Source organism: Molothrus aeneus, chromosome 6, assembly GCF_037042795.1.
Source record: "Molothrus aeneus isolate 106 chromosome 6, BPBGC_Maene_1.0, whole genome shotgun sequence".
In the NCBI taxonomy this organism is placed as follows: domain Eukaryota; kingdom Metazoa; phylum Chordata; class Aves; order Passeriformes; family Icteridae; genus Molothrus; species Molothrus aeneus.
Window position 1 is genome coordinate 6,342,327 of NC_089651.1, and position 27,806 is coordinate 6,370,132.

At 39.6% G+C, this 27,806-nt stretch overlaps 1 protein-coding gene across 1 annotated transcript in view; it reads left to right on the top strand.

Moving 5' to 3' along the window:
- Positions 1-3,898: 3,898 nt before the first annotated feature.
- METTL15 (methyltransferase 15, mitochondrial 12S rRNA N4-cytidine) overlaps positions 3,899-27,806 on the top strand; it is a 78,220-nt gene continuing 54,312 nt past the window's right edge. The window contains exons 1-2 of the mRNA XM_066552222.1: positions 3,899-3,986; positions 5,342-5,621. Of these exons, the coding sequence (XP_066408319.1) occupies positions 5,358-5,621 (264 nt within the window). The 5' untranslated portion in view covers positions 3,899-3,986; positions 5,342-5,357. The remainder of the gene's footprint in view (positions 3,987-5,341; positions 5,622-27,806) is intronic.

Below are 27,806 nucleotides of genomic sequence, written 5' to 3' on the forward strand. Positions count from 1 at the left end.
GTTCAGCAGAAATTACAGATTGAACAAGAGCTGTACCTTCCATGATGCCAAAATAGCATCAGCATGGGAAAAAAAGGAATTATTCTTAAGAAACATTGAGCACAATGTTCTTCCAATAAACCCTTCTGCTCTGAGAAAATCATGGCAAATATTTGTTAAATTATCAGAGGAAAAGTCGTTTTAATTCTTATTCCATCTACTGCTGCTCCTTAAGTTCAGGAGCAGTGCCTCTGTATGCTTGGTTTGCAAAAAGCTCCTCCTCTTCCTTGCTCCATATGTTTTGGCCTGAATACAGAAGGTTTTTGTTTTATCAGGAAAGCTCTTGGCACAGTCTGCCCTGCCCCTGATGCTTCCTGATAAATTTCTATTTGTTTTCCTCTGCCCTGTTTCCCAGCCCGGTTAAATTCCAACTTGATACACATCATCCAGGTATTTAGGGCACATTTGGTAAAGGCCTTAGCTGTCTAGGATAGAAATGAGAATTTAGATGCCTCCATCTAAACCCATTGCTTATGTGCTTTTTTCAGTTCTCTTTCTGGATTTTCTAAAAATACTTTGTTGTGCTTTGAAAAACAGTTCTTCAATCCTTTCAATGCTTCCCTGAAAAACAAGGTTTCTATTATTATTATCATTATTTTATTATTACTTTTTGGAAATAAAATTGCTAGGTGACAGATTCTCTACTTCCTAAGAAGCTTCTTCGACACAGCCAGTGCAGAAAACAGGAAAGCAAGGATAAGAAATCCAAGACTTCCAGGAGCACGTCCCAGCCCCTAGCCACAGAAATAGTTAAATAAGTGAGTAAAACCCACTCCCACTCTCTGCCATGTGGAAGCTGCAGGCACCTGACTGCACCTGAATCTGTAGGGTTTGGACCATGCTTGTGAAAAAAGTCAATAATAATAATAGGAGACCATAAGTCAATAATAATAATAATAATAAAAGACCATAAGTAAGAGAAAGGGAAAAAAAGTAATTTGATTTGCCCAATATGAGGTGTTCTCTGTTCTGCAAGAGTATTATTTGACTTGCAGAATAGGAAGAATATAGTAGGAATTCTCCCTTCCTACTAGAAACAGTAGAAAGGAATATTAGAAAATTTCTGAAGCAAAATCTGTTCCTCATCCTTTCAACTTCTATAATGAAAACAAAATTTATCTGGGCTGCTAAAAATCAAAGTCAACACTGTTTGGATTCGAACTCATTGGTATCATATAAAAGCTTTTTATCACTAGGAGCTTCCTGAGCACTTAAAACTGCTCATTATAGAGAACAGAATGTTCTTTCAAGTTCAGGTTCATTTAATGGAGGTAGGAGTTTCTTTGATAAAACCATTTTATTTGCTTCAGTGTTTATTTAAAACATTATGCTAACATTCTTTGACAACCCAAATGAGAAATATTGATAGTATAATACTATTAAAATAATAAGAAAAAATAAATATAGTCTTCTTCCATACTTTCTATTTTTATTATTAAAATAAATAATACAAATTAATGAATTAAAAATATATGATATAACAATATATAATGATATAACAATATATAATAATATATAAAAGAGTCATATCAAAAAGTACAGTATTTAGATTGCAATATGCAAAAATAAATCCAATTTCAAGTGTTGCTCACTTGCAACAGGCAATTAGGAGTCAGTCTCTGTTTGCATTAAATGCAATTTCCTTGTGGTCAATTCATAACTTTGTTTCTTTGATAAAACCATTTTATTTGCTTCAGTATTTATTAAAAACATTATGCTAACATTCTTGGACAATACAAACCAGAACTATTGATAGTATTAAAATAGTATAGTATTAAATAGTATGAAATAGTATTAAATAGTATGAAATAATAGTATGATAAATAACAGTGTGATAATAGTATTAAAATAGTATGAAAAAATAAATGTAGTCTTCTTCCACAGTTTCTAATATTTTTATTAGAAAAATAAATACTATAAATGAATGTATTAAAATATATAAGAAATATAACAATATATGATATGAGAATACATTTAAAAATAAATCATATTAAAAATTACAGTATTTAGATTGCAATATGCAAAAATAAATCCAATTCCTAGTGCTCGCTTGCAACAGGCAATTAGGAGTCAGTCTCCATTTCCATTAAATGCCATTTTCATGTGGTCAATTCATAACTTTTTCTTGTAAAATCAGGCAACCCTAAGAGTTTGGAAGCCTCAACAAATTATGTGATTCTGATTTCTATGCAGTCAAAGAGAATTACAACTTTAATTTTTACTTTTTTGAAAAATTTACATCATTAGCATTAAAAAGTTTTAAGGCGATAAAATACTGTAACTTTAAAGTACTTTGAAATCTGCCTGCATTTATTTAGTTCTGTGTTATAGCTTCTCTTATATTCCTGAATTTAGAGTGCTGGCTTCTATCACCTGAATAGAAAAATGAACTTTTTCCTCTGGAAAAGAGGAAGATGGATGAGATATATATATAAAAATATATATAAATATATATATATAAATATATATATATATGAAAGGCCTTGAAAGTATGCAGAAGAGACACCAAGTTCACATGTTGGGGTTTCACAAAATTGTTCCTGTAGTTTTGAAGACATTTGAAGGCAGGCTGTGGCAATGTAAAGAACTCATAGTAAAGCAAAGGAATATCAAATGTTCCATTTGTTATTCCTGCTTTACTGTTTCCCCTGTCGTTATGGCTACCAAACTGGCTCTTTGCTAGTTAAATAAATAAGATTTTATTTTTCCAGCATAGCCTTAAAATGTCATGTAGATTGTCCCCTACACAACCTGCCTTTTTGGAGCTTTTTAGGAGAAAGGAATTGGATGGTCCTTTCAGGACCTCATGAGTAAGGGTGCAATCCTGTTAAAGCTATGCCAGTGGGTCACTCTCCTCCTCCTCCTTAGGATCAAAGACCAGCATGTGCTGGTCGATGACACGGACCACCCTGCTGAAGCTGCCCTGCTTCTCCTTCTGGCTCTCTGGGCGCACCCGGACCACCACTTGGACATGGCTGCAGACATCTTCTTCCTTGGCAGGAGTCATCCCTTCTGCTCCCCAGCTCCACTCCCAGCACCCTTTCAGATCCAGCAGCCGAATCCTTTCTGCAGCACACAAGAGAGGTTTTATTTGCAAGAGGAGCCTTTCACTCTTCCAAGCAGTTCACGCGTTTGCTCAGGCCCCTGTGCTGGGCCCAAGGGCTGCCCCAAGGAGACTTTGGCAAACTCTGCAATGGCCTCGAAAGGTGCCTTAGCTCAGCACAGCTTCCAGAAAGGAACCAACCAGCACTGCCCCAGGGAATTCTCGAGTTTATTTCAGAATGTGAAGTACTACATGGCCTACAGGCTTTCCTTTATACAGACCAAGCTTTCAGAGGAGGCGCCGCATTTCTGTGGACCAAGGCGAGCAGTCTTTTTGCTCTTCAGCACAAAGAGGAGCTGCCCGTGTTGCCCTCCCTGGACTGACCCAAGCACGTCGCGCGTACATTTAAAGAGAGTTAAAGCGGGATTTACGTTAACGTGCCCCGCAGTACAGGGGATGCAGTAACCGGCCCCAAAGCCGAATTCCCTTTAAACAGCCCATTGCTGCTGTTGGCAGCGCGCTGCTGGCTCGCCCCGAGCAGGGACACGGTGCAGGCTCCCAGCGCCGCCGCTGCCGCTCCAGGGCCGGCTCGCCTCCCTCAGCCGCGCCCTTCCCAGACCCGCCCGGGCCGTGCCCTCGGCCGTTCCCGGTCTCTGTCAGCCCCGGGCCGTGCCCTCGGCCGTTCCCGGTCTCTGTCAGCCCCGGGCCGTGCCCTCGGCCGTTCCCGGTCTCCCCCTCTCTCTCACCCCCAGGCCGTGCCCGCACCGTCCCGGGCTCTGTCTCTCGGTCGCTGTCCCGCACCAACCACCATCCACCGGCCGCGCAATTCAAACACGGGCAGGCCGCGCTCCTCGCCTCCTGATTGGCTGTGCGCCGTGACGTCAGCTGAGCGACGGCGCCAGCGGTGAGTGCGTGGGACCGGGCGCGCAGCGGCGTGCGCGGGGTCTGAGGGGCGCGGGCGGCGGCGGCGGAGCCCGCGGGGTGGGCAGGGAGGCGGCACGTAGGGAAGGGAGGCTGGGAGGGAATGAGGGCGGCCGTGAGGGAAGGGCGGCGCTCCCGGTGCTGCCGGGGAGCGGCCGCCTGTGGCTCCGCGTGTCCGGCTCCAGACCCCCTGGGCTCTCCTCGCGGCGCTGCTCCGGCCGCCTCCGATCCAAAGCGCTTCGGGCTGGGGTTTCTGTCCCCGCCGCCTTTGGTTCTGCTCCAGCGCCGGTGCCGGCCCGAGGGAGCGGCCTGCAGCGGTGCCCCTCAGGCCGCCCCTCCGGGCGTGCGCTGTGTAAAATGAAATAAAACACAAACTCTGCGCTCGCCGTGAGGAGGAGATGCCCGGGGTGCAGGAGGAGGGGGCTCTCTGTGGGCAGAGTCCCTCGCGTTCCCCCAGGGCAGGGCAGGGATGGGGGCACTGCCGGGGCTCAGCCGCTCCTCGCCCTCAGCGGAGGGGCCGGGACAGAAGGGGAAGGGAGAAAAGGCACAAACTCGGCGGCTGCCATGGAGAGAGGCGAGCAGGTGAATCAGAAGCTGTGCAGACAAGCAGGGCAGAACAAGGAAAGCCTTGCCATGGGCTCAGCCATCTCCGGGAGAGAAGGGCCCATCTCAGGTGATAATTAATGGTCACCATTGTTGGGAACAGCGGTGCCACCACCCCGATCCTGCTCTGCCCCTTTCTGTCTGGAGCACGGTGTCCTTTGCTCTGGGGAATCCCTTCAGTGCCTTGGGTCACTGCCCCAGCTGTGTCTCCTCGCTGCTGTGCCCAGCAGAAACCCAAAGCAGCCCCAGCTCAGCCCCTGGGGAGGAAATGAACTCCAGCCCAGCCAGAGCCAGCAGAGCACACCGTGGTAATGCTCATGTTTTCTGTAGGCACACCGGGGATTGTTGCAAAACACACATCCGTGTGTCTGCTCAAAGTTAGTGATGTGCACTTTCAAATTTAAGGTGGGGGAATTATGGCCCTGTTAAAGCCTAAATGATCAGCAGAGTAACTTTATCAGCATATCCTTATGCAGGCAAAGTATTGGTAGCCTCTGGCAAGGTAAAGTCAACAAAAGCACATAGTAAAATCTGATGGTGAAAAGAATCTACTTACTGCTTGAACATTATTGATTTGTAGGTAATCTTAGAAGTTCTGAAAACATTTTGCTGATGTGACATATCTATAAAGCTGCCCAACTTTGAATGTGTATAGCTTTGCCTATAGCATTTCCCCTATGTTATTTAGACAAATGTTTGTTTGAAAGTAATTCCCAACATCTACTGCTCTTCTAGGCTGATCAGCTCCAAAATGTTACCTCAAAATCTGTGCCAACTTTGCAAATGTTTGTTTCTGAGTAAGTTGAAACTGAACTCAGTAAATGTGGCTGGTTTGGCCAGAAGGATCCATTCTTCATCAGAAAAGCTTTCTGACTCTGAGTCAGAGGAACAAACTGTCCAGAAATGTGAAACTGAAGAGCTGCCTCAAAATACAGAGAACAGTAATTCTGGAAGATTGCACGTTCCAGTGATGCTGGAGGAGGTTGTTAATTGTTTATCCCCTCAGCCAGGTCAGGTGAGTTAAATGATTAATTGTCATCTGTGATCCATTAACAGTGCAGCAGACAAATTTGTGGAGTGTGGACTTTTGTTTAGAGGAATAAAGGGATGCTCTTAAACAATCAGCTGTATCTTTCAAAGGTTCTCAATTGTTTTGAAGTTCCCATTAAAACTCTGTATTCAAACTAATAAAATTCTGGTGTCTGTGTGCCTGAATGCCCAGGTAGGTGGTGTTTATTAAAACTGTCATATTTGACTCTTCTGTTGCTCTTGTGCTTGTCTTTCTGAGTTGCACTTGTGTGTTCTTAAGGTGATGTTAATCACTCAGAGGAGAGTTCTCATGTGTGGTTATCTCATCAGTTTTTGAAGAGCCCTCTTCCTCTTGGATAAGAGGTTGTAAGTATGTAAGTTTTAAAAACTGTTTAGCCTCATTGGCATGGAGAGCTGGTTCAAGCCTTTTGGTTTGGGTATGGTACTGAGTGCTTTGCTTTTGGTGTTTGGGGTGGTACATGGTTACACCTGAAAAAAATTGAAAAAAAAATTATACCCAGGGAAATGTTTTTGTCTATGTGGTCTCAGTATTAATTTGAAAGGATTTTTTGAATAATGTAAATTCTTAAATAACGTTCACATTTCAGGTACTTTGGTCTGTGATTTTAGTGCTTATGTTAGCTTCATAGAGTCTTCTAGTTTAGGCTTACCAGTGTGTTGTTTTACTACAAAGACTGGAACAATAGGCCAAGAAGTAGAAAGGTCAAAGTGTGCATGTTTTTATTTTTATTTGAGAACAGCAGGATCCCACAGTGGCAAAGTGATGTAGCAAGTTTGAGGTGGATTCAGTGGTCAAAAATTTGCAGTCAAATCTTGTTGTGTTGCTTTGTGTATCAATTTTAAGTCTTTGAAGAAGCAGTGAAAATGCAGATAGTGTTGATACACATTAGCATACAAATTGCTTCAATTGCACGTGTTCTACTGTTGAAGACACCTAAATTAGAGAAATACATAAGGAACTTGGAGTTCAGATTTTATTCTGATGTCAGAACTGTGATGACATTTTCACACATTAAATGAATATATAAACTGTGATGCACTATGTGAAATATTTTTTCCAGTTGTGTAAGTTTTTTACTTTGATAAGAAGAGCCTGATGAAGTCAGTGTCCATTACACTCTCTTTGTTGATGTAGAAAATCTTACTTGGCAACAGGACTTCTAAAAGAAGCTCTCCAAGGTTGTGAACTGTGAAGAGTAACTGTTACTGCCCCTGGAGACTTTTTCTAATTTAAATATTTATGGTTGTAAAATAGCTTATTATTGGGATGGGATTTTTTCAGGTCTGTGTATGCAGATTTTTCAGATTCCTCAACTGGTTGTGAACCACTTATGACTGCTGTAAGAGAGCCCAAGTGTGTTTGCCTCAAACACAAGCATTTATAATGCTGCCAACCTGTTCAGCATGACTGCAATTGCAAACTGTTCAGCACTTCTGTTTTTCTTTTTCTGCATGTATTCACAGCACTTTCTGAAGCCTCGAAAAATAAGTCGTGTGCAGAAGGATGCAATGTGTCAGCTGAGTTTTGCTAGTGTCAGTGAAAGTCTAAACAAGTTGAGACAGTTCCTCACTAACCCTAGTGATGGTTATCAGTTTGTACTAACTTTCATGTCAGCTGGGAGAGTCACACCAATTTATATTTTTATGATTACAATCATGACAGGAAGTCTATGAACGCTTGGTTTTGTGGGCAGGAAAGGCAGTGCTCTGATCTTGAATTCAGTTTTTCTGCTTTATTTCCTCACACATAAAGATTTCCTTTGCTCAGCTTTAATAGAGTTATATTCTTTGTTATAAAATAGCTGATTTGGGCCTCTCGTTCTTCTTGTGTCTTAAGACAAGGAGGTACCAATATAAAAAAATCTAATTAGAAAGATGATGTTCTCCCTGTAGTTATGGTCACTGAATGGGATTTTCATTTTACTTCTAGAGGTTCTTAGGAAAGGAAATGTTACTTAAGAGTGAGTCACCGCTGAGATAAAGATGTTAGTGCCCTCCCACTGAATATTCTTGTTGACTGTCTCCTTTGGGGAATCTGTTTGTCAGGAGTTGGAGCAATAATACTTCCATTTATCTTTGAATCCTCTTTTATTGCCTTGTTTCACAAAATCCCTGTAGTAGTCCTGTCTTGAAGCAAGGACTACCAGTTAGGTTTTACCAATCCACCTCACTGCTCAATGAAAAGTCTTTTGCACTCAGTCCACACATAAGCAATTTCCTCTTGAAGTTTACTGTGTTGATTACACTACCTTTTCATCTTGTCAGTCCATGGGTGTTGTTATACCTGCAAATACCTGACCAATGTTTTTGCAGTTGTCTGGGCAGTTCTCTGTTCTCTTAAAGAACCAAACCTATTTTGAATCAATGTTTGGACATCCAGAAGCATGTTTCCCCAGTTTTCAACCTATTTTGTCCTGTTTTTTTCCTTTGCAATACTCATGTTTATTTTAACTTGAGATGTGGATCTTTTCCACATACTGTGGCTGTAATGTTAAGTAAAAGAACTTCAACAGCAAGGAGTTCTAGTATGAATGCCAGAGGATGAAACTCTGAAATTTTAACTGTTCTTATGAGAATCTTAAAGGTTTTTGAGTTGCAAAGGTCTAGGAAATGATAGTGTTCCAGCACCAACAAATACTTCTAGATATAAACTTTAAACTCCAACTAGAAGAGAAGCAAATATTATGCAAATATTACTCATTATATGGGGAAACCTGTAACCTGGTGACATCTGTGGTTTTATGTGATTGATTTTATCCATGGTTGAGTATGATCTAGAAGAGACTATAATGGAGATACTATAAGCTCTGCTAGTATGATTTACTTTATGATAGTTCTAGAAGCTGGGCTTTTTTTAGTACTTGTAAATTAAATGGTAGGTGGTCAAACTTAGGGTGAGAAATAATGAATGAGACCTTTCCATTTTCTCCAGTGTTTAAGTGGTTAAGCCATTAATAGTAGATGATTTTTTTACCTCATGATGTTAATTTGTATTAAAAAAAAAAAAGAAGGCAGGTAATTTGCCCCAAAGAGATCTGATCTGACATCATCTTGACTTAGCCAGGACTTACTGTGGATATTTCCCTTTTGATTCGCCATGATGCTATTCAGATTGGTTTTGCTACTTGGCATTCATTGAAGGAGGTACCCTCTTTGTCTTGGAAATCATGAGTTGCTTTCTGGAAAGAGACAAGTATTTCCTGAGAACATGCAGCTTTGCCATGAGCTTTCCTTTCACTCTTCCAGTTACATACTGCTTTGTTTTCAGGATAGTTACTATTTTCACACATCCAAACATCAAATTATTCTCTTTCAGAAGGAGTGTGAGCATGGACTTGTAAATTAACAGGAAGGAAGTGTAAGACACTGCTGACAGCCAGACATTGTTTTGTTGTGAGTGGAGTTCTGCTGGAGCTCTGGGGTTCAGGTTTGAAGGCAGCTTTTCACCTCCTGGAGGTCCTTTTGCTACTCTTGGGTTTTGATGTGGAGCATGGTTGTTTCCTTCCTTTTCTGCAGAGCTAATCAGGCAATAGAACACACCTGAAGGAAGCTGAGGGAGACTGCTGCTGGGAGAAAGCAGAGTCACTTCTGGAGTTGTTCTCTTTCTGTTTATTCTTGTCCATACATCAGTATTCCCTCTGTGCCTTGTACCAAGTGTAAAATGTAAGGCAGAACTAACCTTTCTCTGTACAGCACCCTGCAGAGGGGACTTCTGTTCTGTGGCAGAGCTTTCCAAGTGTTGTGCTGTATAAATAGTTACATGGTCGTGCTGGTGACCAGGCTTCTTCTCATAGCACCTCCCAAGCCATCTGCAAGTCATTTCTAACTGCAATGAGCCATTTATGCTAGAGGTGCTCAAAACTGAACTTTTCTGTTGGGTGCCCAAAGTAAAGAGGAATTGAAAAGGGATCTGGAAAAATTAATTCTGACTTCTCAAGTTGTAGGAGTGTTTTGGTAAAATGCAGCCAAAATACCAAGTTTGGAAGGGAATATTAGTTGCATCATCAGGTAAATGATTAAATACTTGTTTTGGAAAAGCACTACAGACACGTGGACGTAGTAAAAGTTTTTAATGTTTTAGCTTGTTTTTCACTGGACTTGTAAAATGAATAAGGTGACATAAAGCAGTCAAATTGCATAATGTTCTTTATTGTAGAAACAACATTTTTTATGGGAAGCATGCTGAAAATATCTTTCCATATGCAAATTTTTTGGCTAATTTTTCTCTGTCAGCAGCACAGTGAGCTTTGTAGTGTTTGTTGTAAAAAAGGAATGAAGATAGAGAAACTTGCGAGTCAATAAGTTAACATGGAGTAATTCTGAAAATATTCTGGGAATTCCAGAACACACTTTTTTCCCCGTGGTACTTGGGTGTTACTGGGGCATATTGAGAGCTGTTTCAGTTGATCATGTAGTTCCTGTGTGTTTTTTCTGTCACTCTTACCTTGCCTGATGTCCTGGCTGCACATATTGTACATTTACAGAAGTGGCTAGCCAGGCTTCAGATCACAGCCGTGTGTGGAAGTGTGTAATAAAATGTCCATGCAATAAAATGTGTATATATGCAAAATATCTTTATTTTTGGGTGTATCTACTAGGAAACTAGTTAAATGGATTCTCATCAGATAGCACTGTTTAAAATACTTGGCTAAAATCATACTTCAAGAGGGATGATTTTAGTCAAGTTAGCATTTGAAATTAGTGCATGAAATTGGAAAACATTCTCAAAATAGTTTTGACTAAGATGTGCAAAAGATGGTGCTTCAGGTCTTTATTATTATTTTAAATACTGATATTGTCTGGTTTTGCAATGGTAGTGTATGCATGCAGATTTGGAAGAGCAGACCCCATTTGCTTACGTTCCGTGACTTAGAACCAGTTGCTCTTTGCTGTGACATGCAGGCAAAATCAAATGTGCTAAGGGAGAAGGAGTGTTATTGAACAGTGTAATGCCAACAAATGTCATGTGTGTTTTACAGTATCTGCATCTGTGTGAGTGCCATCCCAAGGTGAGAGAGGACAGAAGGGGACTGGGAAGAGAACAGGACAGGAGGGGATACTCAGGAACAGCTTGCCAGTTGAGGAGGCAGAGGAGGTCACGCTCTTCAACTGTCTGCTTGTTTTACTGACTTCTCTAGTGGGCTCTCCAAAAGTACAGGCATCTTAAATTCCATATTGACGGGTGACTGAAAGCATGTGTGATTTATCTGAGAGCACTGCATAACTGTTCTCTGTGTTGAAGCTGGTACTGCTGAGTGATTAGACTGTGGTACCAGGAAATGAAACATGTCCGTGGGTTTGGATCTGACTGATGGCAGGATATGAATGAGGCATGCTGAAGAAGTCCTGGCAGATTTTACTTTTTTTATCCTTCCAGAATTAGGTCTTCAGAGAGGAAGTAACTAGAATACTTGGATGAGAGGAAGAAAAAGTTGATGGCTATAGCTGCAGAGGAAAGAATGTTCAGGCTCTGTAGTTGTTGCACATCTGCCTGACCCCCTCATCTTCCCAGCTGCATCCTGGCTCTCTGGAGCCATACCTAAATGTTACCAGTGGCCACAAGCAGAAGACCTCTCACCAACTTGCTTCTGCATCTTTCTCTGTGGCGGTAGAGGAAGGACAGCCTGCAGCTGCTGTATCCAGAGAGACCAGCAAGGGAGCAGGGGCTGCCTGCTGCAAGCAGCTCTGCAGATGTGCACATCTGCTTTGATGGAACATCTCCTTTGCTGTTCCTGCTCTATCACATAACAAATGACAGCCCTTCAGGAGGCTGCTTAAGATGCTGTGTTATAATAAAGGAAGATTCAGTGCTTTGGGGTGACTCAGCTTGCAGTGACGCTGTGTATGCTCTCCTTTGCTGTTGTGACAGCATTAGTCTTTGCACCTCTTGGGGAAAACTAATAAAATTCACCAGAAAGTAATCTAAGCCCTTTAAATTTTAACTTGAGTGAGCCTGTGTTCTCAGAAAGGGTGATAATTAATATATGTAGCTACTCATTTCCTCCTCATCTAGTACTGTGTGTCTTTAGTCAGCCTTTTGGCTAAGCTTTCTTATTAAATATTTGAATTTGAGTTTGCAAACAGAAATGCAGACTTTTTTTCTATCACACAGAATATTACTAGCAATTGAAGATAACAGGTGGAGTATGGGAGGTATCTGCAGATTTTTTTTTCTTATTTTGTGTTTTATACTGTTGGGAGTAGTTTTGCATAGAATTAACTTGGGTAAAGAGATGATTAAGAGGTTAAGCTACTAAATTTGTTGTTTAAACAGGTATCTGAAGGTTCATACACATATGTGATCTGATTTTTTTTATGTTTTTTGTTTTTTCCCAGACTTCCTGAGCATGTTATCTTCATTCCAGTGATGTTTGCTGATGCTCAGCATCTTGGCAAAATACTTTTCTAATAACTGTGTTTTAATAAATGGCAAATTCTTCTGTTTTAATAATGTCCCTGAAATAAATGGATATTGTTTCAGGCTGAGTCTGTATCAAAATGGTATTATTTAATGTCAAATTGCTGTAGGAACCTGGCAGCCAAGGCTTACCAAAAACACATCCATGGCTTTTTTGGAGTTGGCTAGCCATTAATGATAAAGAATTAGATTTTTACTTGAGCCTTTGTAAAATTTTCATTACATCTTAAATATCTCCTCAGTTATAATTGAGGAAAGACGTTTCTTGTTAGGCAGAGGAAGTCAGCTTTTTCTTTTTAAGTCTGATGATTAGCTGAAGTCATTGAGACACTGAAATTTTAATTTCCTATGGAAATGTTAATAATGGTGTGTTTGAGTCATAACGTCATTAAATCTAATTCCAGACAACATTACTCTTAGGAAAATGAGTGAAGTAAATAATGCATAGTGAGGCAAGGTCTGCCAGTGCTTTCTAAAAGCAGGTGGCAGAGGCAGGTGGTGGTTTGCTTCTCTTACCTCTTGTGCAAGGGGGAAGGGGCTCTAGAAAATGAGTAAGGAGTGCAAAACAGAGCAGAGGTAAAATGCCTTTTTCTATGTCTTCATACAAAACCTGTTCAGTTTTGTTCATGTGTTGTCTCATGCTTAGCTGTAATCAGAAAATGAAACCCTTGAGAAGAAAATACATTGGAAATTATTTTGAGGCATTAAGTGGTGGGTGGCATGATGGGTGCTGCAAAATGTGTTCGTAGGAATCTTGTTTCTCCTCTGTGTGAAATGATGAAGAGATGGTTGGTGGTGCAAGTTCCTGAAATTCTTGGATATGCCAACTTAGTGATGTTATAGATATTTCAGCTGTACACTAATACAATCTAGCAGCATCCTCTGTTGATGTACCAATGGGATGAATGGGAAAAATGGGAACTGATGCTCGCATTACATTGAATTGCTGAATAGGCCAATACTGGGAAATCATTTTATATTGTACTTAATGCGTGATCTGAGGAAGCTGTTTTCCTGCAAAATGCCAACTATTCATTTATATTCTCTTTGTGATCTAAGTTGTTAGACTTGGTGTGTAAACAACTTTTTTATCATTTCATAGTCTGTCAAAAATTACTTGTGGAGAAACATTAGTCCAGTTGTGTTTTACCTATCAGGCCGTATTTTTTGAAATTACAAGTGATAACTTTTTACGTAGGTGAAAGACGTGAACTGTACAGAACTGATAGGAGACATCTTTTGCTTGACACCAAAATTCTTTTTTGCTATGTACTTAATTTGATCACTTCCTTTTTGTAGGTGCTAGAAAAAAACCAGGTTTTTTGGTGTAATTTATTACCATTAGCAAAAATAGAGAACTGTAAATTTTTGCTTTTTTGGTCAACTTTATTTTCTGGCAGGCCATGTCATCCTGCAGAATACCTTTTAATCCCTTTATAATATTTTCACTGATAAGTTCAGCTCTTGTTTACTTGAGCAAGCTTTGGATGGGAATTATGCCTGTATGGGTCAGTAGCTGCTCATAATTTTCATAGTGGTGTTATCTAAAGCACCTTATTGGTTTCTGGGTCTACAGATTCGTATAAAGCTTGTTTACCTTGTGTAGGTTTAAAACATTTTCCAGTTTACTGCAAGGAAGCCTGTAGTGAGGCCTTGCTCTACAGGGTTACCTCAACCACTTCTTGCTGCAGATGTTTTTATTTTCCAGAAGTTGCTTTTTTGCTCCTTTTTATTGTTAAGGAGTTTTATGTTGCAGCATGGCAGTGTGTTGTTAGTGATTGACGTTGAGATGACATCAGAACGTCACCTCTCATTTTTAGAGTTCTGACAGAAGTAACAGAATGCAAATGGAAATTGCAGCATCTCAGGATGGGAGCATAGCACAGCAAGGTGTCTGTGGACCGTGTGTGATTCACTGGATTTGTAATATTATTTTCCCTTCTGATTTTGAACAGGTGATTAAAAATCAAAGTGCTCTAGTTGAAAAACAGCTATGTCTGATTTACTTCACAGAACTTATTTGCAAAATATTTTGAATTCTCCTAAGAGAAAGTGAAGGTTATTAGCATGCTGAAGCCTAAATATTGCTTCTTACTAAATTTGAATAAAATTGTATGAAAATGCAAGAATAACTTGGTCTCATTGACCTCTCATTTTCTTAGTTCTGGGATAGATTTTCTTTTTTGCATATGAATAGCAGCAAGGTATGTTTTAATAATGTTTTCTTCTGAGACTTTGGGTCTGTGTAGTTTCTTAGATCATTTGGAAAAACAGGACAACTCTTCCAGCATTTCTCTAAAAGTACATTTATCTACTAACAAATCTTTGTTGCTCTCTCACAAGTAATTTATGTATCATGTCTCACGATGCCAATAGATTTTAACAATCTGGTTTATTTCATGTAATTTCAAAAACCCTGCCTGTTGTCAGACATATAAAACAAGTATACTGTTTTAATTCTTGTATATTTAATGGGAATTGAGGACACATTCTTAGGTTGTTATGCAAAAATTAAAATACAAACTTTTCTCTACATGTTTGATCTGTGCATGCATTAGGTAGGACATAGTGGTAGGTGCAATAAATAATTTTGAGATAAATTGGGAGGACCCAGAATACTTACCCATTTTAAGTCACATCTTGAGTCAACTAAAGAAACAGTGCTTAGGATGGAGAAATGCAATGGCAATTTGTAGACACATGCTTTGGTCAGGGGTAGGCATGCTTTGAGCTGTAAGATTTAGTCTGCAGTCCTTGTTCAGTGGCTTTGAGAAGCTGCAGGTATTTCAGCTTACACAGGTCCTGTTCATTCAGCAGAGCTGACTTGTGGCAGAGCAGAAGGGGAGGAAGCTCCAAGGAAACTCGGTTTTCTCCCCCTGGGGGCTGAAATGCTAAGAAGGAGAAGATGTCCTATTGCTAAATCTTCTAATCAGTATTTTTGCTTTAGCAGAAGTAGTTCTAGATTTAGAGTAGTTCTAGAAACATGATCTGATTTAGTAGTTTAAGTTTTGATAGATGCCATTATTTACAACCAGCAGTATTGCTATTGTGAGTTTGGGAGTGGGCATACATAGTGTGTATTTTGTTTGTATATATTGTTTGACTTCTCTCTTTTTTGATGAAGAATTTTTTACATGGGTAATTGGTGAGCGGGATTGAATGCTGACCTCTGCTGGCATTGAATTTATAAGCAAACTGTAATCTTGGGACACTATTAAAAAAAGAAAATGACCTTGGAAATGATCTGGAATAAAACCTACTGGCCTTTTGTGCAAGGGCCCAGACAAAAGGGTGGTTCTGTCCTTTGAGACTCTCCTTCCACTGTTCAGGTAGGTACAGCCAGACAGTGCTGGGGAAATAAACTAAATATTTTGTGCATGGGCATGTCTTATATGCTGTTTACTGTTCAAACTCTGCTTTGAATTTAGACTTTTGTTTCTTAAATTATATCCCTACAACCTTTAAATCATCCACAGATTATCTTTATAGGTGAATTAATTCAAATTCATTGCACAGAATTTATGTTTACAGCTCTCTTATAAAGTAGCACAGTAGTATTGCTTCCACTTGGCAGAATATAGAGGCAGCAATGCTGAAATTCTGCTTTGAGTGCCCAAGCAGGAATGCCTCTGCCTGTTTTTTCCAAGAGGTCAGCATTTTGGTGGAGAGCTTTGCAGCACATTGGAGGGACATCCACCTGCAGCTGGTGAGGTCACAGCATGTCTGGGAAGCAGATTCAGAGTTTCTGGGTTTTACAGACAGAAAAAAGAGGAACAGCACGACCTACCTGCTTGGTGTGGTGACCTCCTGAGTGTCACAGGGGCTGTGTGGCCAAAGTTCCAGTGTCCCTCTCTCAGCTGGCTGCATTTCTCAGTTACTGACTTGAATGTTGCCATTTCCAGTGTTACTCCACTTTGGGAAAGAAAACTGGAATGGAGGTGATGGATTGTTCCTGAGGGTTTGCTGGAGGAGCCAAGCCGAGCACAAAGGCCAGCGGAGTGATGCCACTGAAGGGCCAGGTCCAGTGTCCCTGCTCCCGACTGTGTCACCACCTCCCTTCTGGGGTTTTGTGTTGCTGAAATGGCTCCTGAGGTGTTAGAAAGTCTTTTTTTCCCTGCCCCACAACCAAAGAAGAAGTTGAGATTCCTCAGTTCTGCTTTTCAAGGTTGTTTATTTGCTCTTATCTATTCCATTTTTTCTCTGACCTGCTGAGGTCTGTCCAGCAGGTTGGTTTGTGGCACAGTGACTGCCCTTGGGGTGGTGTTAGCTTTTTATACTAAAAAATACATGTACTTTATTTACAATAATTTTCCAATACCTATCACCTATGCTACACAGTTTGTCTCTACTCTAAACTAATCCAGAAGTGCCACAACCGCAGCAGAAGGTGGAGGACAAGAAGAAGAAGGAGAAGGACAGGACATGCCCAGATTCCTCCATCTTGCCTCCTGAATCCCCATTCTAAACCCCCAAAATTCTACTTTTTCACCCTGTGACAAACTCACTATCATTCTACTCAAACCCTTGTGGCTTGTAAATCTTCTCACAAAGTTGGGAATTGTTTCCATGGGCTAAAATCAAAGGCACAGGTGTTTGTGACTCCATGCCAAGGTCTCTGAGCCCCCTGCCAGGGTCTCAAGTTCTCCAGGGAAGCCAGAGGAATGTCCTGGGTCCTGACACTCCCTGAGCTCCTGTCTCTCCCTGACCCCTGCACATCAGCTAAACACACCCCCATGTCAGAAAAAAATGCAGCTTTCTCTCTGTATCTCTTTTTTTGGGCCATGTTGCTGAGTTTAATTGGCTTGTGAAAGTACACAGTAAACACCTGTGCTGAGAGAAATTAACTGCAAGAGGGAAAACACAGGAGAAAATAATGCCTAATTACTCCTACACCTACCACTTCACATCTTGTGCAACTTGGTAGCCTAACTGATTGGTCTTGTACCAACGTTAGGTAAGTTGTCCCTCTTTGTCTTTGCTCTGAGAAGATGACATGTGCCTGTTCTGAGTTACAGCTTTTTCACCTGCTAAAAACTCATGTTAAATACTGAGATTTGTAGGTTCTAGTGTAGTTCTGGAGAAAACATGCTTTAATTTAAAAATATTTCTTAATTGCAACATTCATGCTCATTTTAACCCTCAAGAGCCTTACCTGTTCCTCCAATTTCTTCTAGGCCTAAAATAAAACTCTGAAGTTCTTAGATCAGATGAGAATAATTAACACATCCTTTTCCAGGATCCTGCACTTGCAGCTTTGGCATCATAGCCTGGCACAGAAGTCTTGCTTGGAAATCTTAACAGGTTTCTGGAGGTCCATGTGAATATCACCAGAAGAATCTTTCACCCAGGATTATCTTCCTGTTGTTTTCACTGCCAAACTTGAAAATCCCATTACTGTTTAGTGCAATGGTAGAATTGTTCAAATTCAGAAATCTAACCACAGGGTTGGTTTTTTTTCCCCAAAACAAGGAGATGGCTGAAGACATTTTGTCACTCTTTGCCACCCCCTTCCATCAGCTTCCAACTTCCAACATGGAAGAAATTTCAGCCTTCAACTGTGCAAATCAGCCAGGACTCTTAAGTGACAGAAAACAGGATTTTTGATGGTAGATATTTTTATTAATAGTAAATAATGCTACTTGAGCAGCTTAAAAAAAACAAAAACAAACCCCACCATATTTAGAATGTGCTTCTTCAGCCTCAAACTGTACAAAGCATTATTTGTACTTTGATTTTTTGAGATGTTTATCTGAAATGGAGTTAAAACAGTGCTCCTGAAAGTCTCCCTTTCAGACAGCCTACTTGAGCACTTGTGTCACTATCTACTTTTGGTCATCTAAATTTAAAACAAGACTTTTGCTAAGAAGGTCAGTGTAAGTACTTTCCTTTTGATCTTGCATCCTTGTGGGTGCCCGGGTAGTTGTGTAGGAAAGTTTTCCTGAATGAGTCAGTGCACTGAGTCATAGCATGAAGCCTGTAGTGCTGCAGACTAACTAATTGGTAACAGTCTCAAATGTAATTAAAGCACAGTTGTCAGCTCTGTGTTACTGACTGCCATCCTACTCAAGTGTTTTGGTTTTAGCAACTTGGATTAATTGTTCTTTGCTGTTAAAGTTTGTGTGGTGTAAGATGTTTCTGTTGAATAGACCTGTTGTTGTCATTATCTTTTACTATCCTCTCTGATTTTTATCGTACTCAGTTTGGATTTTTTGCTCTGTTAGGTCACATATTCAGTAATTATGCTCTTTACCCTGCCTGTGCATTTACAGATGTTTAGAATCCTTTGAGGACCTTTTAAACTTGTAGTCATTAAGAACTGTCCTATTAGTACTGATTAATGTTTCTTCACTATTCCTAAACTCTTTAAAGCATCATTCGAGGCTTTTTAAAAATCAGACTTAAAAATAAATAGATTTTTTTGTGTTGTCTTGCTGATTATGTTTTCAGTGTTGGTAGTTTTCACATCTGATGTTCATCTTGTGTTCTGCCCTGTTTTATAATAATAAATGGCTTTTTTTTTGTCCATGTGTGTGCCCACCATCCCCAGGTAATGAGCAGTGTTTTCCAGGAGCATTTGGAGCCTTTCTTTCTCCTGTTCCTCATTTCCTTTGTGTGTGTGTTTCTTAGCATCATGCAGCTTGAGGCAAAGGGCTGGATGGGGCACATGGGACAACAGGACATGTCTTGAAGCTGTCTGTTTCATTAAGGAAAATAAAACTACCTTAAAGCATTGGGAGGACAGCAAGGTTTGATTTGATTTTTTTTTTTTTTTTGGTCATTTGCATTATTAGAGAAAACAGACCTTGCAGGCTTCGTGCAGGACTCCTGCTTGTTCCCACTGAGAGCAGAGGACCGAGAACATGAATGGATGGTTGCAGCTGAGTTTCTTATTTCTAAAAACTACTGAGACAGTAATTTTGATCTGTAAGAAAGGCATATACAACTTCCATAAGTGATGAATGCTGAAGCTGGGGTGGTGAGCAAAGGCCTCTTTAGTGATTGGAGGAGGTGGAAGATTCTTTGATGACATATTCTTTTTCTCTTGAACAGTTTTTCTTCTCACTGAAGCTCTTTAGATGGAAGGACACTGCTGAGTCACAGGAGCATCAGTGACACAGCACTGGTTCACATCAGGAGTGCGCCTGGCCAGGTGTCCAGTTCCTGGCACACCCAAATTCCATTGCTGCAGGTGCTTATAGAAGCCTGAAAGAAGGGGAAGGGAGAGAATTTTTATTTTCTACCCGGTGCTACCTTCACCTGACAAAAGTCATGGAAGGACTTCCTTGCAGGGGGAACTTTGAGGGTTGTACTTGTATAATATCATTTGTGGGCACTGAGTTTGTGGTGATTGGGAGTAGGGCTGAGTATATAAAAAGCAAATATTTAAAGTATTTTAATTATTTAAATTTCTTTTATTTTAATGCTTTAATAGATTGCAAGTCTGCACAGTGTGGGTTTAGTGCTGGTTAATGACTAGTGTGCTCACTAGAATGCAGTTGTAGGAATAGAGATGGTGGTGATCCCAGATTGGTGCAGCTGTGCAGGACAGGTGAATGCTATTGAAGGTGAGGAGCCATGGAGTGCCCAGGGGTGCTGAGCAACCACACAGGGAGCAGAGGGCTCACAGGGGCAGGGCATCAACAGGAGGGCATAAAAGGCTGGGCTGAGGGACAAAAAGCAGCCACTTGCAGCCTCCTGAAGAGGTGAGGTGTTCCTCTGCATGGGCTGACTCTTGCAGCCTCCTGAAGAGGTAAGGTGTTATTTTTATGAGTTGAATCTTTCTGAAGTTTTCTGGTGTGCATTGTGGCCCTCTTGACTGTGGCATGTGCTGGGACAACCACTGGCCCTGTGTTTTTTCTACTTCCATCTCTTTACAAAGTGTGTTATGTACTGGACTTCTCTCCACATTATTCATGGTTTCAGTATTTGCATGAAAGACACTTTTTTATTTGTTCTAACTTGATGCTTGATAATATCATCAAGTTCCCTGAGCTCTTTTATTTTGAGATAAGTGAATCATACCATCTGCTGCAGCTGTATAAAAACAATTTTAATAGCCCTCCACAGAAAACTGCTGGAGCCTTTGGATGTTTTATTGGACCAGAGAGATGTGTCCTAAGGGAATTCTTTTCCACATTTCCTATTTTCTTGTCCTCATCTAAGCCTGGTTTCATATAAAGCAGCAGTGATGGAAGGTGTTCTGCTCTCTCCTGAAATGATCAGTTGGCTCTGAAATTTGTTCTTTGAATGTGATTTTATTGTTTTTCTGGACTGGAGATTTCCCTCATACCAACTTTCTCCTAGGAGTGTGAGCCTTACTGATGCAGGTCTTTTTTCAGCCTCCCTCCTTTCTAAAGGATTTCCTTCTTCCTGCATTTTTCCTTTGTTGTCTTTACCTTGGTTTTATCTGGCTTTGCTCCTTTTCTAACAGGTTTTTATGTTTCTCCAATTTAGTTTTATTCTCTATCAAAGTTTTTATTATTTTGATTTTGCACGTTAGCAACATTTTAAAAACTAAATTTTTGAGTAGTTTTATGGCTGTAAGTCTTGTCATGTAGGTATTTATTCTATTTCATCAGTTGTGAAGAAGCTTAGATGTTTTGAATATGGTCACCAAAATCATATTTGTCCTAGAGACTAGCAATAGAATTAGTTCCTGAAGAGTAAAATGCAGCGTATTTCAAAGCATCTTTTTCAATTTGAAAGAAAGCAGTAAAGATTTAAAGCAAAGTATTCACCTGAGGAGAATAAAGTTCTACTTGGAAGTATTCTGTTTCTAGGTAAAATCAGATAAGTTTAGCTGAAATGGAAGATTTTTTTTTTCTTGCTCTGTGAAGGAGATGTAAGAGAAGATTGCTGTGGTGGAAAGTTGTAGCTTGGATTTTGAATTTAGTAATTTGGGAACTGTTGTCTTGTGGTTTGTACAGTAGTACAAGCTACAGCAGTAGTTTTGGTGATAAAGTTGATTAATTTGTAAAATAATATTCATGTAATCCTGGTTATAGAGGTAAAAGTGGTGATAATTCCCTATTTGTTCTCATCCCATTTCTCACACACCATTAGCACATATATTTTTTGGGTTTTAGCACTTCAAAATTCTTTGGATTAGGCAGAATTTGCTTGGCAGAATCAGTCTGGTCTAAGCTGGAGTACTGAAGATAAACAAGATTCCTCACCTGTTAATGGGATTTTTGTATGTCAGTAGAAAAGTCTGGAAAATCTCACCACTAGTGGGGTTGTCATTTGCTTTAGGTAGAGGAACTTTTCAGGAGTGTTCATGTACACTAATTAACAAACGATGTTTTTTTGAATTGTGTGGGACAATGCTTTCTTCGTAACACCACCAAATTAATGGTGATGACGTACTTGGAACACTTGAGTGCTCAGAGGTTTTCTTCTGTGTACAGGGACATATTGCATGTCGCAGCCAGTGCTTCTGCCTTGCTGTGGTCCATGGATTGCTTTTACAAATGGTGCACAAAATTTCTAGTGGGCTACTTTGTTCTTCCAGGCAGGAAGGGAAAAACTAAAATCACTAAGTGGCATCAGCAGCACCAGTCTTGGAAGTATTTGTTAGTCTTTTATCTGCTGGTGGAGAGAATAATTAGAGACTTGAGACTTCATTTCAGCAAAGGTTATAAAAAATTCTGTCTTGTTGACCTGGCTCTGAGTGGGCACGAATAAGTGCTCAGAACTTGGCATTTGGAAAATCCAGAAGATAAATTTTAACACTTACTAGGGCATGAAACTATTAAGGTACCAACTTTAGAATAGTTTCAAGGACTGTAATAGTTAAAATAATTTATCAAACAGTCCAGTAAGTGCACTTGGAAACATATTCTTAGTCCTGTGGTTTTTATGGTTCTGTAAAGCATTTTCCTGTACAGTTTAGCAATTTCATTATTTTTGCTCAGCAAGTCAGGTTGCTAGTTTTCTATTTGAGTAGTATATTAAAATATATACATGCTGAAAGCAAAAGAGTGGAATGCAAGGGCCAAGTTAGCAAAAACAACAACAACACGGAAAGAAAAGCAAGAAAAGCAATAATGGTGCTGGGTTTTGCATTGAGGCATTTGACCTTTCCATACAGAGATTTTTAGGGTGATGACATGTATTTAGAGTAGACATGACTATTCTTGAGTGGTTCCACTCATGGAAAGGGGGTGGAGGACAACTCAGCTGTGCCCTCATTTTTGTGGTGCTGGTATAGGCAGAGTGCCTGGGTGCATCCACCTGCATGAGGATGTTCTGTGTTCAGAACAGAAGAGTGCTCCCATCTTAAAATAAGCTTAATAACATAAGAAATTACGTGAATTTCAGTAGGAAAAAAATGTATCCCACTGAGATAAACTCTTAATCCTGTGTCCTGTTTGAGCTGTTCAATGTCTAACATGGATTAGAGCACACTTGGTGGCTCAGGTTCTGCTTGTTGAAGAGATGATTTAAAACTGTAATTATTTAATTATTCTCTTCTTGTGCAACTGACTTTTGGATGAAAATACAGGGTAAAGCTAACAGTTACAAAACTCACAGGCCCATCTAGCTGTGCATGTTGATTCCAAGATAGCTAAATAAACACAATTAATTGCTTTGTGCTGAAGGATGCAACTGCTTATCTGTAATTGCATGGAATTGGTACTGCTATCTGCATGGTCTTCCCTACTCTGTCATATTCATTTGTTTGATCTTGAGTTAGATAACAGGTTTGCTTGAAAAGAACTGCGTTCTGTGTGTGTGCAGATCATAAAGCAAGTCACTTTTGCTAATGGTAATTGCTTTGGTCTCTAATAAAGGATCATGGCATGCAGGCATCACCATAAAAAACTGAGTAAAACAACTTGTTTGCAGGCAATAAATACCAGACAAAGGGGAGCAAGCAAGTTTACTGGATTTATACTCTTCTTGTGGTAAAAGCTGTCTTATTTTCTGTGTGTTTGTAGGCATTTTTAAAGCAGCTTTTTGCAGTAGGGTGTTCAGTGTCATTGGGCCCATTTGTTGAGTTTTCCAGCGCTGCTGTGTTAGAACCAGCTAATTAAAATACTGTCTCTATCCAGTCTGTGTAATTAGATGTAATCCTTGTTTCAGCCACTGGGAACTAACAGGTAGGAGCCAAAGCCAGCTCCTCCTTGTGCAGCATGCTGCCACAGGCAGTGCTTTGTTGGTAAACAAAGTGTTCTCAGCAAGTGGAGTTGGCTCTGCTGCCTCTCCCCAGCTTTTGGTTCATGAGAGCATCTCCGCTGCCACATGGAAACACAACCAATTGGCTCAACAGCTTCAGCCCCAAAGTGTGGTTTCATGTGTATTGATCCACTTGTTTATGCTTTCTGCAACTCACAGCTGAACGTCTTGGTTTTTTAAAAAAATAAAACCTCCACTCCAAAAATTTGCTTGATTTCGTCGTGCCATTGCATTCTGGGATTTCCAGCATGGCATTCTGTAGTTAAGTGCACAGCTGGTGGAATTGAGGATGTTTTTGCCTTAAAATGGAAGCAAAGAGACCCTTGTTCAGATGGCAGATTGTGCATGCCCCTTTTTTTTCCACTGGCTTGCAACAACATTTTAAAGATATTTCATTGCTATAATTGCATTCTGCTCAGACTTTTTATGCCACTATTGAACCACCTGGGCAGTTTCCACAAGAGGCTGGGAATTCCTGGTCTTGGATTTTATGCTCTGAAGGGCCAAGTAATCAATAGATTACTTCTCTAATCAATAGATTATATGAAAACAAATATAAATATGAATATACTATGTAGATTATACTGCATAGTTCTACAAGGTTTTTATTCTCAGTATTTTTGTCAGGGGTGATTGACAGTTTTTGTTTTGATTGCTGTATTAATGTAATAAAGGGTATAAAAGCACATTACAAGTCATGCTGTTCTCACTAGGAGTTGGAACTCGTGTTTGTGGTAGGAAATTAATCTGGTTTTAATTGCCTGTGAGCCTGAAGTATGTTCCTTTTTGTAAAGCTGATCTCACATAAATATAAATCAGTAACTGCCTGTTCTTTAATTATGTATTAGTGTATAGTATCTGCATGCTGGATGAGAATATGAGCATCTCCAGTTACAGTGTACTGGAGGTCATTAAATCTTCCCTGTTGGATGAAGTTTAGTAGCACTGCATTTCTAAATACTGAAAAACGAGCTGTGCTGCCACTTGTTTTAGAGTGTGACTGTGTTCAGCTATAGTTAGTTACCTTATCAGTGAAGTTATAGGGTTTTTTTTACCATGTGGTAAACAATTGCTGTAAAATATACTATAAAATTGCAAAAGAAAATTAGGGTAGTTGTAAATTATTTTGAGATATTTTAATGCAAAATAAAGTAAAGCCTTTGAGAATATTTGTTGGTATTTCATAAATATATGGCTGAATTCTACCATGGTGCAAAAATATTCTATAAATTTTTTGAAAAGAGGGCTAATGTAACCTGCATTCTTACATGAGTTACAGAGAATGAAAGTAAGTGGAGAGAGAAGAGAATTCACTGAGTTGGTTTCTGGAAAAACAGTTAATAAACTTATTGCATGAATGATGTTAAAATCAAATTGTAAATTATTCCCAAATGACTGCCTTTTGACTTGCTCTTGGAGAAGAATCATGTATTTGAAAATATGTTGAGGTTTTTTGTTTCGTGGTTTTTTGGGGTTTTTTAATAGCCATTACTTAATCAGTTGGGAATGTTAAGTGAAATAATATTACTAAGAGAAAACTGTTTAAAATGTTTGGATGAGTAGTTTTTTTTGATGTTGAGGGCAAATTACTCTTAACAGCGACTTTCATTCATAGTATAATTGAGTTGGTAACTTTGTGCAAGTTATGATCTTGGATTTACACTTCAGCCCAAGATGAACACAGTAAAAATACATAATTTTTCAAGGAGAATAGGAGAATGTGTTCTTCTGGAGAGGCCTGGGGGTATTGGTTGAGGTTTTTTGTGCGTTTGTGATTTTCTTTTTTAATTGGTTGAAGCTTTATTACTCTGTTACATTTCAAATAAATTGAGCATTGTTAGAAGAACTAATAATGATGATTAAGATAATAAATAAATAAAAAGTCATTTTTATAGTAAGAATTTAGAATAAAGGTGATTTTTAGCTATTGGCAGGAGAATACTTGTGCGGCTTGTACACACCGTGGGGTTTTAAGCATGCTGGCCCGATCAGAGCTGTAAGCTGAGTCCAGCCATGAACTTGAGTTGACAGAAAAAAGACTCCATGTGTCTTTCAGAGGAAAAGTGATCCCACTTCCATTAGTCTCTCTCCAATGGATTGTTTGTTCCCATAATAAGGTGTCCCAAAGCCCACACTGAGCTGTTGGATTGCTCTGTGTAACTGAGCTGCTGGCAGTGGCTTTACCTGGCTGTGACTTTGCACTGGCACTGCATTAATAGCTTTGGGGTTTTTTTGGTTTGGAAGTGTTTGTTTACCTAGGTTTTTCAAGAATTGCTTTTTATTTTATTTTTATTTTTATTAATACATAAATATGTTCACAGGGAGTGGTTCAAAGTTCCTTTTGCGCCAAGTTCTTTTTTATTTGCTGCACACACTGACCATCACAGTTTGTTCAGAAATTATTATGAGCAACTTAAAATGCAAAATGATGCCTGAAATAGGTTCCATGTGAGGAGATTTGGAATGGTTTCCTTTCTATCTCTGACAAAATTATACCTTAAAGTTATTACACAATTAAAATTTAGCTTCCTGTTGGTTATTACAATTTTCTGGACTTGTTCAGAACATATTTTAAGAGAAGACAGTCCCATGTTTTTTTTCTTTTTCTTTTCTATTATATTTGTCCATGATCTGTCCAAACTGCTTCAAGACATGTGGCTTCAAAAGTGATGAGCTGCAGAACCAAGATTTTCTGCATGTATCTCACATAATAATTTTAGACTCACGTGTTTTGCTGTGCTTTGCAAAAACTGATAGAGAGATTTCTTTGAAAAAGCTCAAAGTCCATGTAGGAAAGGAGATGAAATGGTGACTCTGATTTAGTGGGAAATTATGGACAGAATTATATGTAGTGCACGTATAGTGCTGTAAGAAATGCAAATGTTGAATATGTGGTAAATGTTTAGGAGATTTTTTTTTTCTTTAATGTAAAAAACTTGATTGTTCAATTGCTGTTTTCAGCATATCTAAACAATACTTTTAACATGTTTGCCATGTCAGAGAGCTCCTGGGGATTATCAGTGCTGACATAAGTTGATTCACAATCAGCAGTTTGTGGAAATCTGGATTATAGCTTTGTGTTGTGCATGCCTTGGAGGTGACCAGGAGAAAGAGAGCAGGAGAAATATAGTGTTCATTTTGTTGGTGAACAACTTCAGCAGCAAATGAGATTTAGATCAGGTATTAGGGTCAAAATACATAAACCTGACGCTTTTGCTTTCTTTTAGAACACTTTGCTACAGAACAGGTTTTTTTTCCTTTCATTCATTTTTTGTGGAAGTTTGTGAATTAGAGCATTACATCCTCTGAGAATGTATTTTCTGTTAATTAAAAAGCATTTTCTGTAGCAGGTATGTGGTTTTGGTAGTGTGAGAATGTTTTAAATAACATTGGTCCCAGAAATATCTTGGCTGGCTTACATGTGTGTGTGGAAAATCACACTGTGGAAGGGCAGTGTCCACAGAGGAGCCCTGCAACAATCTAATTTATTTGAATAAAGCAAGAGATTCCACTAGGCCATAACCCTGAGAGGTGTCTCTCAAGGTTTTTGGGTGATGCAGCCTCCTTTTATCCTGAGCTCCTGGCTGCCTGCTGCCCTCCCCTTTTTCTGCTGCCAGACATTCCCGCTGGAGCACTTGGCATCTCCCTGTGCACGTCCTGCATGGCCATTCAAATGTGCCTTCAGCCCACCCTGGGCAGAGAAGGTTAATATTGCCCCCATTGAATTGGCCCCATTGAATTCATCCTAGGATGAATTCATCCTATTGAACCTGTGTGCTTTTGCCCCAAAACTTTGAAGTTCAGTGTGCTGGCCCCTGCTTGGCTTGATGGCCATAAAGACCCCATTTCTGCTCTTCCAGGGCTTTTGGAGTTGTGAATTTGGGTTTTTGGAGGTTGTGAATTAATTTGGATGAAATGTTTTTTTTCTGCTTTTTTTTTGTCGATATAGAAATATAGAATATATGTTGGGCTTTTTTTTTTTCCAATCCTGTAAAAAGTGGAAAGAATAGCATTTTCAAAACAAATATGTTCTGCAAGTTTCTTGAAAATATACTAATTTCATAATTGTAACATTACATGGTACTTAAAGTTACCAAACAGGATGATTTTAGAGTTTGTTGATAGACATGTCCTGAACAGAACTCTCTATATATATCATCTCCTTGTGCATTTCAAATAGCATTAAAAAGGGAATAATCGTATTTTTCTGTTCCTAGAATTGTCATTTAGGATGTTGCTGCATGCAGTGACCTGGAAAGTTTTTTTCTGAAAAAAATTTTTGCTTCTCTGTCCATTTGGACAATTATCTTAAAATGAAAGCACTTCAATATCTCCATGGATTCCTGCTTTTTAAGGTGCATCATGGTCAATCCAAAGTGGTTTGATGACATAATAAAGAGGTGGAATTAAAGAAAAACCTCAGCAATATACAAATCCTTGTACCTTTTGGCCATCTCCCAAAGAATAGCTGTTAGAAAAGCCTGAATGACATGTTAGTAACTCAATTTGGGTGAAAATTATGGATTTCAAAGCAATAGAACTTCTGCTCCTGTC